The following is a 14,418-nucleotide window of genomic DNA, read 5'->3' on the forward strand; positions in this document are numbered from 1 at the left end:
TTTTTACCCCCAACCCTGTCCTCCCCAGGGTTGCCTGAAGCAACTGTCATCCCCAGCAGCTCTCGCTTCTCCTGACTCAGGGCAGTCTTTAAATAGAAGGCAGCGAAGTTACAGCGCTGAGTCGCTGCTGGTCCTACCCTGGGTCCTAGCACCAACCGGGTGCCAGGACACGTGGCAAAACCCGATGGCCATCTGTCTGGCTGCTTGCCCCCTCGGCCTGCCCGCCGCTGCCGAGGAGGCCTTTTCACACCAGAGACGGGGCAGCGAGGCAGCGGCAGGGAGGCCGGGGCTGGGGCCCCAGCAGACCTTCCCAAGCCACCTCTAGCGAACGTGGGGCGGACGGCACAGATGAGGCGGAAGGAGAGTTTTCTTGTGATCCCCAGAAAAGGCGCATTTAGCACGTTCAAAAGCGAGTTCCATCCCTGAGCAGGACCCAGAGTGCCTCACTCTGAGCTAGAGAAGTAAAATACAATTACTAGTGGATGAGCCTAGGACACACACCTTTAGTAATTAATACCGTACCTTAAGAAGTATCAGATGCACTGTAGTTTTTAACAACACACAGGGAATATATCTGAACCCCCAAATTTGTTGATGTGTTAAATCACAGGACATTTCAGATTTCCTCTTTGAGTGGACTTGAACCAATGTTAATTCAAAGCAAAGACAAACTACCACGTGCGGTTTAGGTTAAGCCACATTTACCCTTTATTATTCTGCATTTCACACAAAATGCAGTGCTTTTCACAGACAAAATGGAAGTATTTCCAACCTGTACTACGCAAAGTAATGACTTTTTAAAAATTATTTTTTAGAAGAGGGGGAGAAGCACTGAAACTCTGATTCTAAATGAAGACCTTACAAGTTATTTCAGGTATAAAACATTGTATACACAGTATAACTCTAATCCCATTTTTTCTTTTTTTTTTTCTTTATTTTTTTGTTTTTCAAATAAATAGCTGTTCCTAGTTCATCAACCGATGACCCCAAGCAGGTGTTTCTGAGCACAAGCTCTCTCTGCAACACTAAATTTAAATTCTACTGACAGATTCACTTGAAGTAAAATACCCTAAACAGCACGTACGGATAAAACCCATCTGCTCTCTTGACCTACCCACTGAGGTACACAATATAGGAGGTCAGAACATAATTTCTTGAAGAACTGCACTTGAAACAGATACTAACTTGAACTCCAGATTTTAGCATGAGCACAAAGACAGCGTATGCAGCACAGTGAAATTTAAGGTAGAGGACTTCACATTCTTCACACATGGAGCATTACAGTCTTCTAGAAAAGCTTATATATTAAGTTTTGATTCAGTCTTCAGCAAAGCAAGAGAAATGTGAGTACTCTTTTACCAGAACCCCTTCAAATTTTCAGAACTAGTGCTTTCCCTCTGTACTTCTTACAACTTAATTTGACCGGTAAGTTCACCAAAATTGTGTAGTCTTTCATGCTCTTCCTACAAGCATCACACTCGGTAAAATCAATGAGGGAAAGATTTATATCAAAGCACAAAAGGATTAGAGAAAACAAGACAAACATAACAACACCAGACACTACAAAATACATGTGAGATAACCCAGAGCAAGTAGAGTCCATTAAATCAAGAGTGACATTCTCTAATGGACTTAAATTTAACACCATGTATACTGTGAATTGAGTCCAGAGACTCAAGTTCACAAACGCTAACTTCAAGTTCTCTACAAATTGCCTTACATCCTTTTATTATGGCTGCCCATTTCTCCCAAATAACCATGTCACCCTTCAATTTGAGTCTTAAAATTGGTTTATATTTAATTATTTGTAAGAGATTTCTTAAAAATAACCTCTCTTACTGTCACATTTTAGGAGAAGTGAGAGAGCTAAAAGAAAAACTTCGTTTCACAGTATACAGCCAATGCCAGTTCTGGCACTACTGTTACTGAATGGGAAGCTCTTGGTAACGTTTGGTTCTCCCGTACACCTCTGAGCCTGTTAATTAAAAGCACTACTAGAAGACTAAAGAGAGTTCCTAAAATCCTAGACAAGACACTAGTAGTTTCTGACATTATCTAAGGTGAGAAATGACAGGCAAACCCAGTGCCAAAATGAGTAGTCAAAACTAGTCCTAAAGTAACAAACAGGGCTGAACTAAAGCATTTTTATTTCAAGGCAGTAAGAAGTCTCAGAGATGTTAGCATCTTGCACACACGCTGAAACCTTGCTCAGCCATGAAAAACACCTTTTACCAAAGGTCTCCCAGAAAAACTATTCCTGCTAGGGTGTATGCGGAGGGATAGGTGTGTAAAGGTTTTTGTTTTGAAGTTTAGGAGAAGGGAAAACTTCACACTAAGATTTATGATAGCCATTAGTGGATTTCTCGCTCTGGATACCTGCCCAGAGTAGATGAAAATCTAGGTCATTAAACCTCTGAACAACCTCAGACTACACAGAACTGAATCCAAAGTTAGTTAAAGTTCAGCTCCTACTCACTCTCCCCAAACCATTTATTTTGTGATATTTTATCTGAACTTTTCTGATGAAAGTTGCAGGCCATCATTTAACAAATATCATTATGTTCACTCACTGTCGTTCCAGCTGTCTGGCACTTCGACAGAAAGTGGTGCTGCTCTTGTTTGCCGTAACAGGAAAATAATATAATATGACATCTGGTAAAATTTGTTTTCCAAACATCTCAGATTATTTTTTAATATGTGAGAGCACTGCCACTTTCCGTGCTCTTGCCAGATTACCCACTTCTTTCACTATAAGCTAGACCAAGTTACACCACCTTGCACCTTGGTAGCTAACACGGTAAATTACTGGGGAGTTTTCTGTTGTTAGAGAGGATGCGGCAAACAGGCTTGTCCCCAAACAGCTGGGGGACAACCATCTAGACACCTGTACCATCTAGATTTTACATTTCTGATTATAAATGTAGCTTATCAGAATTACATAAACTTGAGGAAAAAAAAAGGAAAAACGATTCTTTGGAAAGACACAGGCCATTGTTGTTACAGATCTTGGCTTGTATTAAAAAGATCACTGAGTTGGTGGGTCAATTTTTAGAGTCGCATGGAGGTAACACCATTTTTTAACTCTATTTTAGAACAGTTAGGAAGAAGCAGTTTCAAACATAAAGCAGTGATTTTAAGACGTGATATATGTTGACACATTAGGTGATGCAATGCAAACTCGTAAGAGGCAGCCGTGCATAAAGTTTGGTGCCTCACATCCAGCTCACTTGAAATACATTTTTGCCAAGTTTAAACACGTACGTCCCTTCTTAGCTATCCTGCGTTGCGAAAGTTTTACATTTTTTAGACAAAAGAGATAGCCAGCACCTTTGTCTTAAAAAGAGCAGTCCTCCCCCTCTCCCCAAAATCCACCTAGGGCTTGTAGAGCATCTATCATCCTGTGCTAAAAACTTCCATTTTACATAAAGCAGGTCAAAGTGAATGTTTCACTGAGACCAAGTCTACCATCTTATAAATAGGGAGGGCAGTGAGGACGAACATAGGCATGGAGGGAGAACATTTTAGTGGATTGCTGGAGTCAGATTAAAACTGGAAGACCGGCTAAATTGCAGAGGAAGCTGTTTAAGAAGCAAGCCAGAATCTTACAGAGACGAGATCATGATGAAGTGTGTAACCTCACGGCAGGCAAAAAGTTTACAGTTTCTAGAACTTGTAAATTGTAAAACTTGAAATAAATTAGAACTTAAGAGTTTGCAAAAGAAGAGATAATACTTGTTATTTTACAGTTATACGGGTTTTCACAATCTGTTTAGAGATGGCAATAGATGATACTTTTACCTGTACACAAACACAGCACAGAGTAGCCACATAGAAGTTCATGATTTGCAACAGGGGCCTTGCCTTTACAGGGCACTTCCTTTTCTACTTAATTACAGAATCATAGAATCACTATGGTTGGAAAAGACCTGCAAGATCATCAAGTCCAACCATCAACCCAACACCACCATGCCCACTAAACCATGTCCTGAAATGCCTCGTCCACACGTTCCTTGAACACCTCCTGGGATGGTGACTCCACCACTTCCGTGGGCAGCTTGTTCCAGTGTCATCTGCAAACTTGCTGAGGGAGCACTCAATCCCCTCATCCAGATCATCGATAAAGATATTAAACAAGACCGACCCCAAAACTAAGCCCTGGGGGACTCCGCTTCTGACCGGCCACCAACTGGATTTCACTCCATTCACCACGATTCTCTGGGCTCGGCCATCCAGACAGTTTTTTACCCAGCGAAGAGTGCACCTGTCTCAGCCACGAGCTGCCATTCTCCAGGAGAATACTGTGGGAGACAGTGTGGAAGGCTTTAGTAAAGTCCAGACAGACAACATCCACAGCCTTTCCCTCATCCACTGCGCGGGTCACCTGGTCATAGAGGAGATCAGGTTGGTCAAGCAGGACCTGCCTTTCCTGAATCTGTGCTGGCTGGGCCTGATCCCCTGGTTGTCCTGCACATGCCCTGTGAATGCAGGATTATAGGAAAATACTTTTTTAAAAAAAAATTACAGAATTACAGGAGATACTTTAAATATGCAGTACGAAATAACATAAACTGGAAAAATAAGCTGTATCTTCCATATAGAAACTTTATTCCACTTGACACCATACAAAATATTAAACTTAAGAAAATGAAAACATGAATTTGATTTCAATGGTAAGTACAGTTTTAACAATGACTTGGTCTTCAATAACAAATATACGTATATGTGTTACAGCAGGTCTAAAGGAGGGTTCACAACTTTTTTTTGAAAACCTAAAATTTTCAAGATTACTTATTTAAATTCAATTTACAGAAGCTGACCAATTTACAAATATTCACACAAAATCAAAACAGAAGCCCATCTCATTGTAGGAGTGGTAGGGTTATGGGGTGTTTTGTTTGGGGTTTTTTTGGGGTTTGATTCTCCCCCCACCAAAGCAGACATCACTACTAGTTCAAATATGTAAAAAGTCTCTAAGATACTAAAAAGTATCTTGCATACTCTGTGTGAATATGAATCATTTATGTATATTGATTTCTCCTTTTTTATTTCAACTTCTTTGTAGTAGAACTGTTGCTTGAAAATTCCAGTTTAGATTACAATTCTTGATATCCAGAACACTACCAACCATAATCTAGCTTAATTTTCATAAATTGTTTCTTGTTGTTCCATGTAAAAAGGAAATAAAACTGGAAAGTGCCAAGTTGAGCAGAAGTGCTTACTGCGATTAAGGAGATGTAAAGCATGGGCTGTGTGTTCATCAAGAAGTGGGTACTGTGCGCAATGCCTTAAGGAAATAGTCCGGCTTGCACATTGTTTAGCTCTGAATGTCTTCATTTAATGGTTAAATGTGTCTGAATTAATGATTACACAGATTATGGAAACAACGAGTCAGTATATTCCCATATTTTCCTTGAAAAGTATTTATTCGTGTGGTTTGCTGTTTGATTTTCTTCTAGAAGTCAATGAACAATGCAAGCATTTTCAGAAAACATATCTTTGAATGAACAGCTGTATTAACAAATGTGGATAATAAAATATGCAATCTTTCTTATAAACATTTCCTTGACAAAAGTTTACAGAGAAAAACTTGTCATAAAAAAACCATGGGATAACAGCCTCTTGATTTTGATACTGTTCTTTATTTCAGCAGGTTCCAATAAGAAGAAAGTAAAAGAAGTCGATTATCTTTTCTGTATGGTTCTTCTTAAAGGTAATACACAGTTCAGGTCTTTCTTGTCTCGTAATACCTGCCAAGACTGGGAAAAAAGTACAAGGTTTTAAAAGGTTAAATAATCTTTGCCATTAATACTTAAATACCATTGTAAGCAGTAAGCCTCACGGATCCACAAAAATAAGGTTGATATTTTCCCCCTTCTTGAAAAGTTAAGGGTTTTGGTTTTGTTTTTTTTTTTTTTAAAGGAAGAAAAAATCCAAAAGGTACACAAAATGCAATGAACTATTGAGGCCTTTCAAGAAGAGAGGGGATTTGTGGTGACTGAGATGTTAACATTATTTAAGCATTACATTGATACTCTGACTGGAAAATAATTGTCTCAAATTCCCACGTGTCAAAGTTCCTGATACAAGATGTTATACTCTGACATTTCCAGAACTTAATTGTGTCTTTAAAATAAGTTATTTCAATTTTCTTCTGTATTCCATTGTGAATTCCGGGACACATCTGTCACATCTGTTAGGCCATGAAGCTGCAAATAACTGCAGTGATCCTCCTATCTTTATGCAGAATTTATTTAAACCACAATGTGTAATGAAAACTACAGGAAGAATAATCTTTCAAGAGCAATGACACAAACAGAGTCCTTAGGCTTCTTAAAAAAAGTGCCAGATATTAATAAGTAGTTGCAGTTTTAAGCAACTATCATTCCTTATGGTTCCTAGTAAAGAGGAAATTTTTTCAGGGCCACAACACTCTAGTATATACGCTTCCAGACAGCTAGGATCAAACAACTGCTTTTACATTTTTCAGACAACCACACAGGTTTGAAACAAATGTTTTAACTGAAAACTCTGAAAAGAGAAGTTCACTCTGATTTCACAGAACAGTGAGAGAGCCCAAATTACTTTGTAAACCACTGCGTTAGCAGATTCACAAAATCAAATATTTTATGTAAAATTATGTCAACAGTTCAGTATTTTGCATGCTAACAAGGTTAAATAGAAGCAAGCTGACATTTCTGAGCAGAATTACACAGCAAAAAAGTTACCCTTTTCTGACTAAGGCAACACCTTACAGCACTTGTTTTATTACAAGTATCTGGCATTGATTTCCTTTCTGCTGGAGAAGCCCTCAAAATATTTAAGGACTTGATGAACTGGAGTAAAAAGGAGCCTCCATTGACAGTGTAACAGGGGAGTCTAACTGGTTAAAGCTGGAAGCCAGTTTTGTGCATTAATCCCTGGGCATAACTACATTATGAATAGTCAGAGATCTTAGAAAACTAGAATTTGAGCTCAGATATATGAACATAATTCCAAATGCAATGCCTGTGATAGGAGACAAGCATAAAAGAGAGGTGGTAGCAAGGATTTTTAGAAAAAGGATGTTTAACCAAGGCCTAAATCTTTGCTTGCTTCAAAATGTCCTTGCCTCCTCCACTGACCGGAACACTGAAAGCTACAGTTTGAACTACTCATGTTCTAAAATTGTGAGTGTGGTCTCCCTAAAGTACCAATTTAATTTTAATTGTCAAAAACAAGCAGAAAACTGTATTTATATTTATTTATATTTATAATTTATATTTATATTTATGAAGAAGGGATAGTAAGCAGTATAAAACATTGTTTATTATCAGACAAATTCATTAGGAAGAAATAATGAATGAAGATGAAGTTGTAATTCTAAAGCTATTAACTATCATTAGAATTTTATACACACAAGAAAATCTAAGACAAAGGGTTTACTATTTCAAGTACCCATTTCAATTTAAGCCTGATGCTTAATGGCAGACATTAATAAATACCCTTACTAAACAATTTTCCACAAATTTTTTTAAGAATAATTTTCTACTATTTAAATAGTACAAAGCATAAAAATATTCTTAACGCAAACATCAGAAACAGGCAGCTTCAATGACTAGCATTTTTATAACTATCTTGAAAACCGAAGTGACCAGAAAAATCAAATGAGATGAACTTTTTACCTTCAGAAATTCACCTTTGATAATATCAAACTTCTGTTTTTCATGTACAGCTCTAGCAGTGTTTGTCCCATCAAAGGGCTCTGCAAGATCAAACACAAACATTAAAAGTGTTAAAAAAACCTAGACCTAGGCTGTCTTCACTGAGCAAGTAATCAGACAAAAACCAGAAGAGTCAAGATATCTTTCCTTCCCAAAAGTGTTTTGAGTGGCTGATTCCACTTTGCTTCTCAATCTTTATTTCTACATAACATTCATCCAAATAAAAGCCCCAAACCCTGAATGCTTTAATGGTATATCATCCATAATAAAGTCAGGTTATTATATCTATTGAAGCACACTATGACTGTGCTGAATTTATGCATCAGTAATTATTTGTTACTGGTTAATAGTCTGTGATGACATATCAGAATATGATTTTGCATATTAAAATGTTTTGAAACTTACTACACATATGCCTCTCTGAACTGTTCACTTTAAATTCATTTCATTCAACAGCTTCTCAGTGAAATACGACGAGTACAGTAGAATATTTACTACAACTTTCTGTATAAGATTATCAACTGCTGTAAAAATATATTTTATCAGTTCATGCCTATTCTACAATATCTGTTTGTAAGTTAACAATTTGGGGCTTCCACCTTCAAACAGACTACAAATTTATGTGATTTTTCCCTTTTTTTGCTAACATAATTAATACTTCAGATTTTTTTTTTTTTTTTAATTGAAGGACTAAAAAAGTACTCCTTGCTACTGATAGGGTTGCCAACATTAAAGCAATAGATACTAAAAAATTATGATGCAGAGACTATGCATTACAATGCACTACAAAACAGATTTTATAGTCTTTTTTGCCTTGCTAGAGAACTGGTTAAGTAACATGGTATATTTCACACTGGCAGAATGAATAAAAGGCCACAGAACCACAGAAATATTTGCTAGATCAGGTAGCTTTTTTGTTTAGTTGATTATGAATTGCTTTTATTCAGATAGGGACATATAGTAAAATAAAGCATTAAACTGACATCAGAAGTGCTTATGCCATTATGGAGACTGGGACTTCAAATTCGGAACATGCTCCATGGCATTGGGTTTTAATTTCTGCAAGCTATTTAAATTCACAAAAAAATTGTTTCATGCAATAAATGTTGTATTTGGCAGGTTTCTAAAAGGTTTCTTTTCAAACTACCTATAAAGTTTTCAGTGGATGTTTACAGGCAGATTTATTTTACTTTAGAATGCATCATACATTTAGATTAGAACAAAAAAACTGGCGATCAAATAAAAAAGGTACATAGTCCTCTAAAGTCAGTCACAAAATTTGACGCAGTGACCTACTGCCACTAAGAATTCCATGTCCCTTACCATGTGAAGCAGTACGGCATTTCTTTTGTGTGTCTTAAGTGTGATGTTGTTTCTTTAATGCTAGGACGTTTATGCTGAATCAAGAGATACATATTTTTTAAAGCAACGAGAGCAAAGCTGTACAATCTTCTGAAACCATCAGCAGGAAAAAAGGTGCTCTTCCTAGTAACAAAAGCTGACTCACATCTTCCCTTTACTCTTCCTGCATATTTACTGACTGTCAAAAGACAAACTCATTCCTTGGAGCGCAGCAAGAATTATTTTGCAGTCAGCTACTATTTACAACACTACATTTTCTAACCATCAAGACAAATGAGAGTCCATCACAAGTTATTGTGTTCACACACAGAGATGAGGATATTAAAAAAGTACTACAACTTCAATACTGACGCTTGAGGGAAAGGCTAAAGGGGATCATCGTTCCAAATGAAAATACAAGGAATCATAAGACTTCAGAACTGATGCAAATCAAGCCCTAATGAATTATTTTTAACATGTGGATCTGAAAGATTTAGAAGTAGAAGCATGAGTCAGGTGCAGCTTAGATGGCTTCTGATCCAGTTTCCCTAAATGACTGTCAATTTAATTGTCTCACAAAATTGCCATGTTTCTACTTTTCCAAACCGTGTCTTTTTCAACAGGACAGTGGACGATATTATTTGATATAGACAAGATTTAAACTGAAACCAGAACAGTCGCTAGCAATTTAGAGCTTCTGGCAATGTTCACAAACATTAGCTAAAAGCAGTGTTCTCTGTATCCCCATAATGGTAATAGCCTGACAGATTTTAAACTGTCTGAAAAGAACATCTCTCCTGTGTATGTTTGTCTAACAGCAGAAATAGAAGTGAGAATCAGTCTTAAGGCCGGTAAAAATTAAACCAGAACACAATGTTTTCTCTGAGTGAGCCTAAATACAGTGCTATATGCAGAATTATGGCAACTTGCAGGCACAGAGTTGTGTAATCTATCAACAAATATATTTAAAATATTTAAAAATATAGGCAATATAGGCAATAATAGTAATTACCAAAATTTTAGTCCGCTAACTGGAAAAATCTGACAAAGACTTCGAAACCAGAATATTTTGACATGTTTAGCTAGCTTTTAAAAGCTTCTTCTCAAAGAACACAGTTTATCTACGTACTTTGTTAAACTAGTTCAGCTTAACAGCTGTTATAAACAGGAAGCCTACTTTGAGTTGAAAAAGGAAATCTAATTTTTCTGTTCCAATTTAAAAGTATAAATTTGGTATGTGAGCATAAAACCCACTCTTAATGAAGCCTTGAAGGACATTGTAACAGGAAGGAATCAGATGTGCCACCTACAGGTAACTTTGCTTTTTTAATAGTTCAAATGCAAAATGCACGGTTAAGGAGAAGTTATATGTAATCAACACCATTTAACACAAATTCTAAAATGCTTATTTTGTATGCTGATAGTCTATTTTCCAACCTTACAGAAAGAAAACCTAATTATTCAACTACTTCATAATATCATAAAAAAATTCAGAGCTTGAAACACACAGCTCCCCGCCACAACACAGTGGATCAGCATCATGTGACAGCAGCGGACACAGCTGTCCAGCATTCCCACCTCCCACATTCAGACCAGACTCTTGGCAATGCCTGCACTATGCTATCCTAAATCATTTCAGCTGTGCAGATACTCTTATTCTCACATTTCTCAACTCTGAGACTGCAGAGTCAAGTGTGCAGTCATCTTTCAGTATATTTTTTTTTTCCACATGACTGGTAGCCGATTTTTTTTCCCCAAAAGTCAAATAAAAAACAGGAATCCCATTACGTGGCTTCATACTGCCGTCCATATGGTTACAGCCAAGTTGGTGAACTGTGGGCTACAGTATAACTAACTTTTTATTCTCTACACAAAGTAATTAGTAGGTAATTATTCTCTACACAAAGCAGCACAAGTGCAGGAAATTACGTGTGCACACCCCTACCCCCAGCAATCTTGAGGAATGTCTGCCCAGCCACAGGACTTCTGCCTTATTCCCCTCCTCCCCCAGCAAAATTTTCCCAGTCTCCAACAGCTCCTTCCAAACCATTTGGCTCCTGTCCAAGTTCTATTCCTTTTATCCTGAAACTTCAAGCCTTAATATCCTGATCCTAATAGCCTCCATTTATTTACAGCTGGAGCCTGGGCCACCTCCCCCCTTTCAAACCTTCCCTCCCAATGTCCTAAATCACCTATTTCTAATTCTGCTCCTATTCCACCTTGGTTCATTATCCACAGTCTCTTGTCCAACCAATTCCCCTTCACATGCTGCATTCTGATTCTCACTCCCCTTTCTCATCTCTTTGTGTTAACTGTTTCCAGTTACACAGCACCTCTCTGTCCTCTCCCTACTTCTTTTTTCATTCTCCTCTCTAACATCCCAATCCTTCTCTTGGTCTATTATCTTACCTTTCCCTGGTCCAAGCTTCATTTCCTATGCATGCTAACTGTTCATCTTCTCCACAGATTCCCCACAGCAGTTGAAAAGCATCAGGAGCACATGAAGCAGGTTCCCTGAATAGTGCTAGTGCCCAGTTCAGCCTGCACTAAGAAGGCTGAGAGCTGCAACTCCAAAAGGTAGCCTGGATTTACCCTCCAGTTCTGGAGGGCATCACACAGTCTCTGCAGAAACTGTCCATTCACCAGCCAGCCAAAAATGGTAGCCACAAGGGGATCGACATATACATAATCTAGTCACTGCAAGAACTTGGGATGCCAGAGCATTTCTAGAACAAAGAATATTCTTAGAGAGGAATCTGAACATGTGCCTGCTGTGTTTTTTCAGAGGCTCAATCTTGGCAAAACTGAAGACTATTTCTGCAGACCAGGAAAACACACACTGCTGTCATAAAGGCCATTCCCTGTCAAAGTCCTAATCCCTGTTCCAAAAGTAACAGGGCAATGAGTGCTCTTGAAGAAAAGGTCAGGAGAACTATTTTTAAACACTATAGAACTTAAAGCTTCCTTCTCAAATGTGTTTGGCAAGACTGTTTCCAAAACTATTTACATTGGTTAAACGTCATTTTCTACAAAAATACATTACACATGTGCATTATTAAAACACAACCAAGGTAAAGTCTAATTGACAGATTTACGTATTTAGTGTCTTAACAGTTAAAAATGGTAACGCATTTTACCTTCTACACAAATAAATTTGTTTCTCCATTCAATACCATCAGGTCTTGGAATAGCCTTGGCCTCACGAACTGAAATCATCTGATGGCTCCAACTAGGGAAAAGGAAAACAATTTGCAGAAGTTTTAACTCTTGATTCTAAATTAATAATACCAGTTTACATTAAAAAAATTGGCAAATTGCTATGTCACAAGCCTGACTAACACAGTACTTGATAATGATGAGAAATTTAGTGTAACAGTCTTCATAATTCACTATATAAGAGTAAGGAATGATGGGTAGGAAACAAGAAAAATTTTCCACAAACAAGTTCATTTACGAAAACATCTGGAAAATAGAACATCACAGGTATCCATCAGTAACATATATTCATGACAATATTTTTTTTGAAAAACAATGTCAACTTGAATATGAACACTTACATTTATTTCTAAGTTCAAAAGAAATTATAGATTGACATCTATCTTTCAGAATTTTCTGTGGGGCAGAAAGGAACGTAAGCAGTTTAAGTGCAGCTGAAGTCACATACTGCATTCCATTAAAAAATACTCAACAGTATAAAGATATCTAAAGATAGCTTGCTTACAGTCCAGCATTCCTGGTACAAGAAACCTATTATTAGAACTTGGTATATCCTGAATTTTATATGTCCTACAACTGCAATAACAGAGCAACAACTCAACTATATGTTTGAAGATACTCTACTGCTTTCTGTACACAATTTTACAACAACAAAACCATAGGAAATGGTCACGCTGAAATAGGAACAGCAGGCAGTTTACAGGGCATTCTTTATGATGTCATCATAAAGATGCTTGGCACAACAGTATGCTGAACATAATGGAAGCCAAAGCAAACACTTGCAGTTTTATGTTCTTACCTACCCAGCCAGTTTTCAGCTGCTCTTAACTAAACCGGGGAACTACCGTATCAGCAAAAGGCCTGGATCACCAACAATGCGCCACCATATGCCCTGACTAAATGGGGCTTAGAAACAGCTGGGTAGCATGCTGCAGTACTGGTGTTACGTACACCTGACGTGATCTCCTGACTGAATCAATCTTTTGACTTAATGCAAAGAGAGAGGAGCTTGGCTGGGTGCATCAACCACCTGCAATAAATCTGTAAATATCAACTGTAAATCAAAATACAGTCTATAATTCATCAGTTAAATTTGGAAGAACTCTGCTCCCTAGGCCATAGATTAGCTGTCATAACTCCATTAAGTCAGTGGTGATAACACAGTTTACACCAGCCAAAAATCTGTGCCTGTAATTCTACAAATTATCTTGGATACAACTCATGATTAAAACCACTTATGAAAGTCAGCTGTTTGAATAACTGAACTTCCACGGAACATACGCATTATTCTTCTATGAAGAATATGAATAGGGCCTATTTCAAAAAAGGTGGAGGACACAGCATATGAAACATAGCTTAGGATACCTCAGATTACTTATTCACCTACTGCTGTGTATATATAGATTTCTTTTGATATATTCTTTAGAAAATTAGTACAGGTGATGATCATTTCTAGCATTCAATGAAAACTAAAGCTTTCATTCTAACCTATCACTCTCCCTCTCCTTAATTTCCATAGTAGACTACTTTCACAAGAATTAGAAATATTGTCAAGCACCAAATACTTTCCTATCATGTCTTTTTAATAAACTACCATCAGCACAAGCTTAACAGGATATTCAGATGAATTGCTCAAAAAACCAAACACAAAAAAAGACAAAAAAAAAAAAGCACGTGACTAGAGCATCAAAGAAGCTTAAACTGCAGCTCCAGAACATTGGTCATGAGCAGAAGCTGACAGTTCAACTCTTCTGCTTTTTCTAAAAGCTTATTTAAAAGTCAGAGAAATCTGGGCCAGGGCCGGGGGGGGTGGGGGGATCATGCAACAAAGTATTTGATCTCTGTTTGGTTAAATCAGGCAGTATTGCTTCACTTCAAACACATAATTCTTCTCAACTTCTTTTTCTCTAGGTTATACTCGGCGTGATTTCTCAGCCAAAAAAAAAAAAAAGGTTTATAACACACTGGTTTAGCAAAAAGCAACAAAAAAGTGACATTTCTAGCTATTTAAACAGCTTTTTATTTAAAACTGAAAACAACTACTTTATCTAATAGTCTCACTAAACTTTCACTAACCCTGCATTGGTACCAAAATCAGCCTGAATTAGAAATGAATTACCAATACATGATGATTGATACACATGATTTGTGTATCAATTTT

General features: G+C 37.3%; 1 protein-coding gene across 1 annotated transcript in view; it reads right to left on the reverse strand.

Annotated features, from left to right (window-relative positions):
* Positions 1 to 4,687: 4,687 nt before the first annotated feature.
* The window catches only part of TENT2 (terminal nucleotidyltransferase 2), a 47,135-nt gene continuing 37,404 nt past the window's right edge, over positions 4,688 to 14,418 (reverse strand). The window contains exons 13-15 of the mRNA XM_059833284.1: positions 12,179 to 12,270; positions 7,662 to 7,741; positions 4,688 to 5,756 (exon numbers count right to left, since the gene is read on the reverse strand). Of these exons, the coding sequence (XP_059689267.1) occupies positions 5,682 to 5,756; positions 7,662 to 7,741; positions 12,179 to 12,270 (247 nt within the window). The 3' untranslated portion in view covers positions 4,688 to 5,681. The remainder of the gene's footprint in view (positions 5,757 to 7,661; positions 7,742 to 12,178; positions 12,271 to 14,418) is intronic.

The sequence above is a fragment of the Gavia stellata genome, chromosome Z, assembly GCF_030936135.1.
Source record: "Gavia stellata isolate bGavSte3 chromosome Z, bGavSte3.hap2, whole genome shotgun sequence".
In the NCBI taxonomy this organism is placed as follows: domain Eukaryota; kingdom Metazoa; phylum Chordata; class Aves; order Gaviiformes; family Gaviidae; genus Gavia; species Gavia stellata.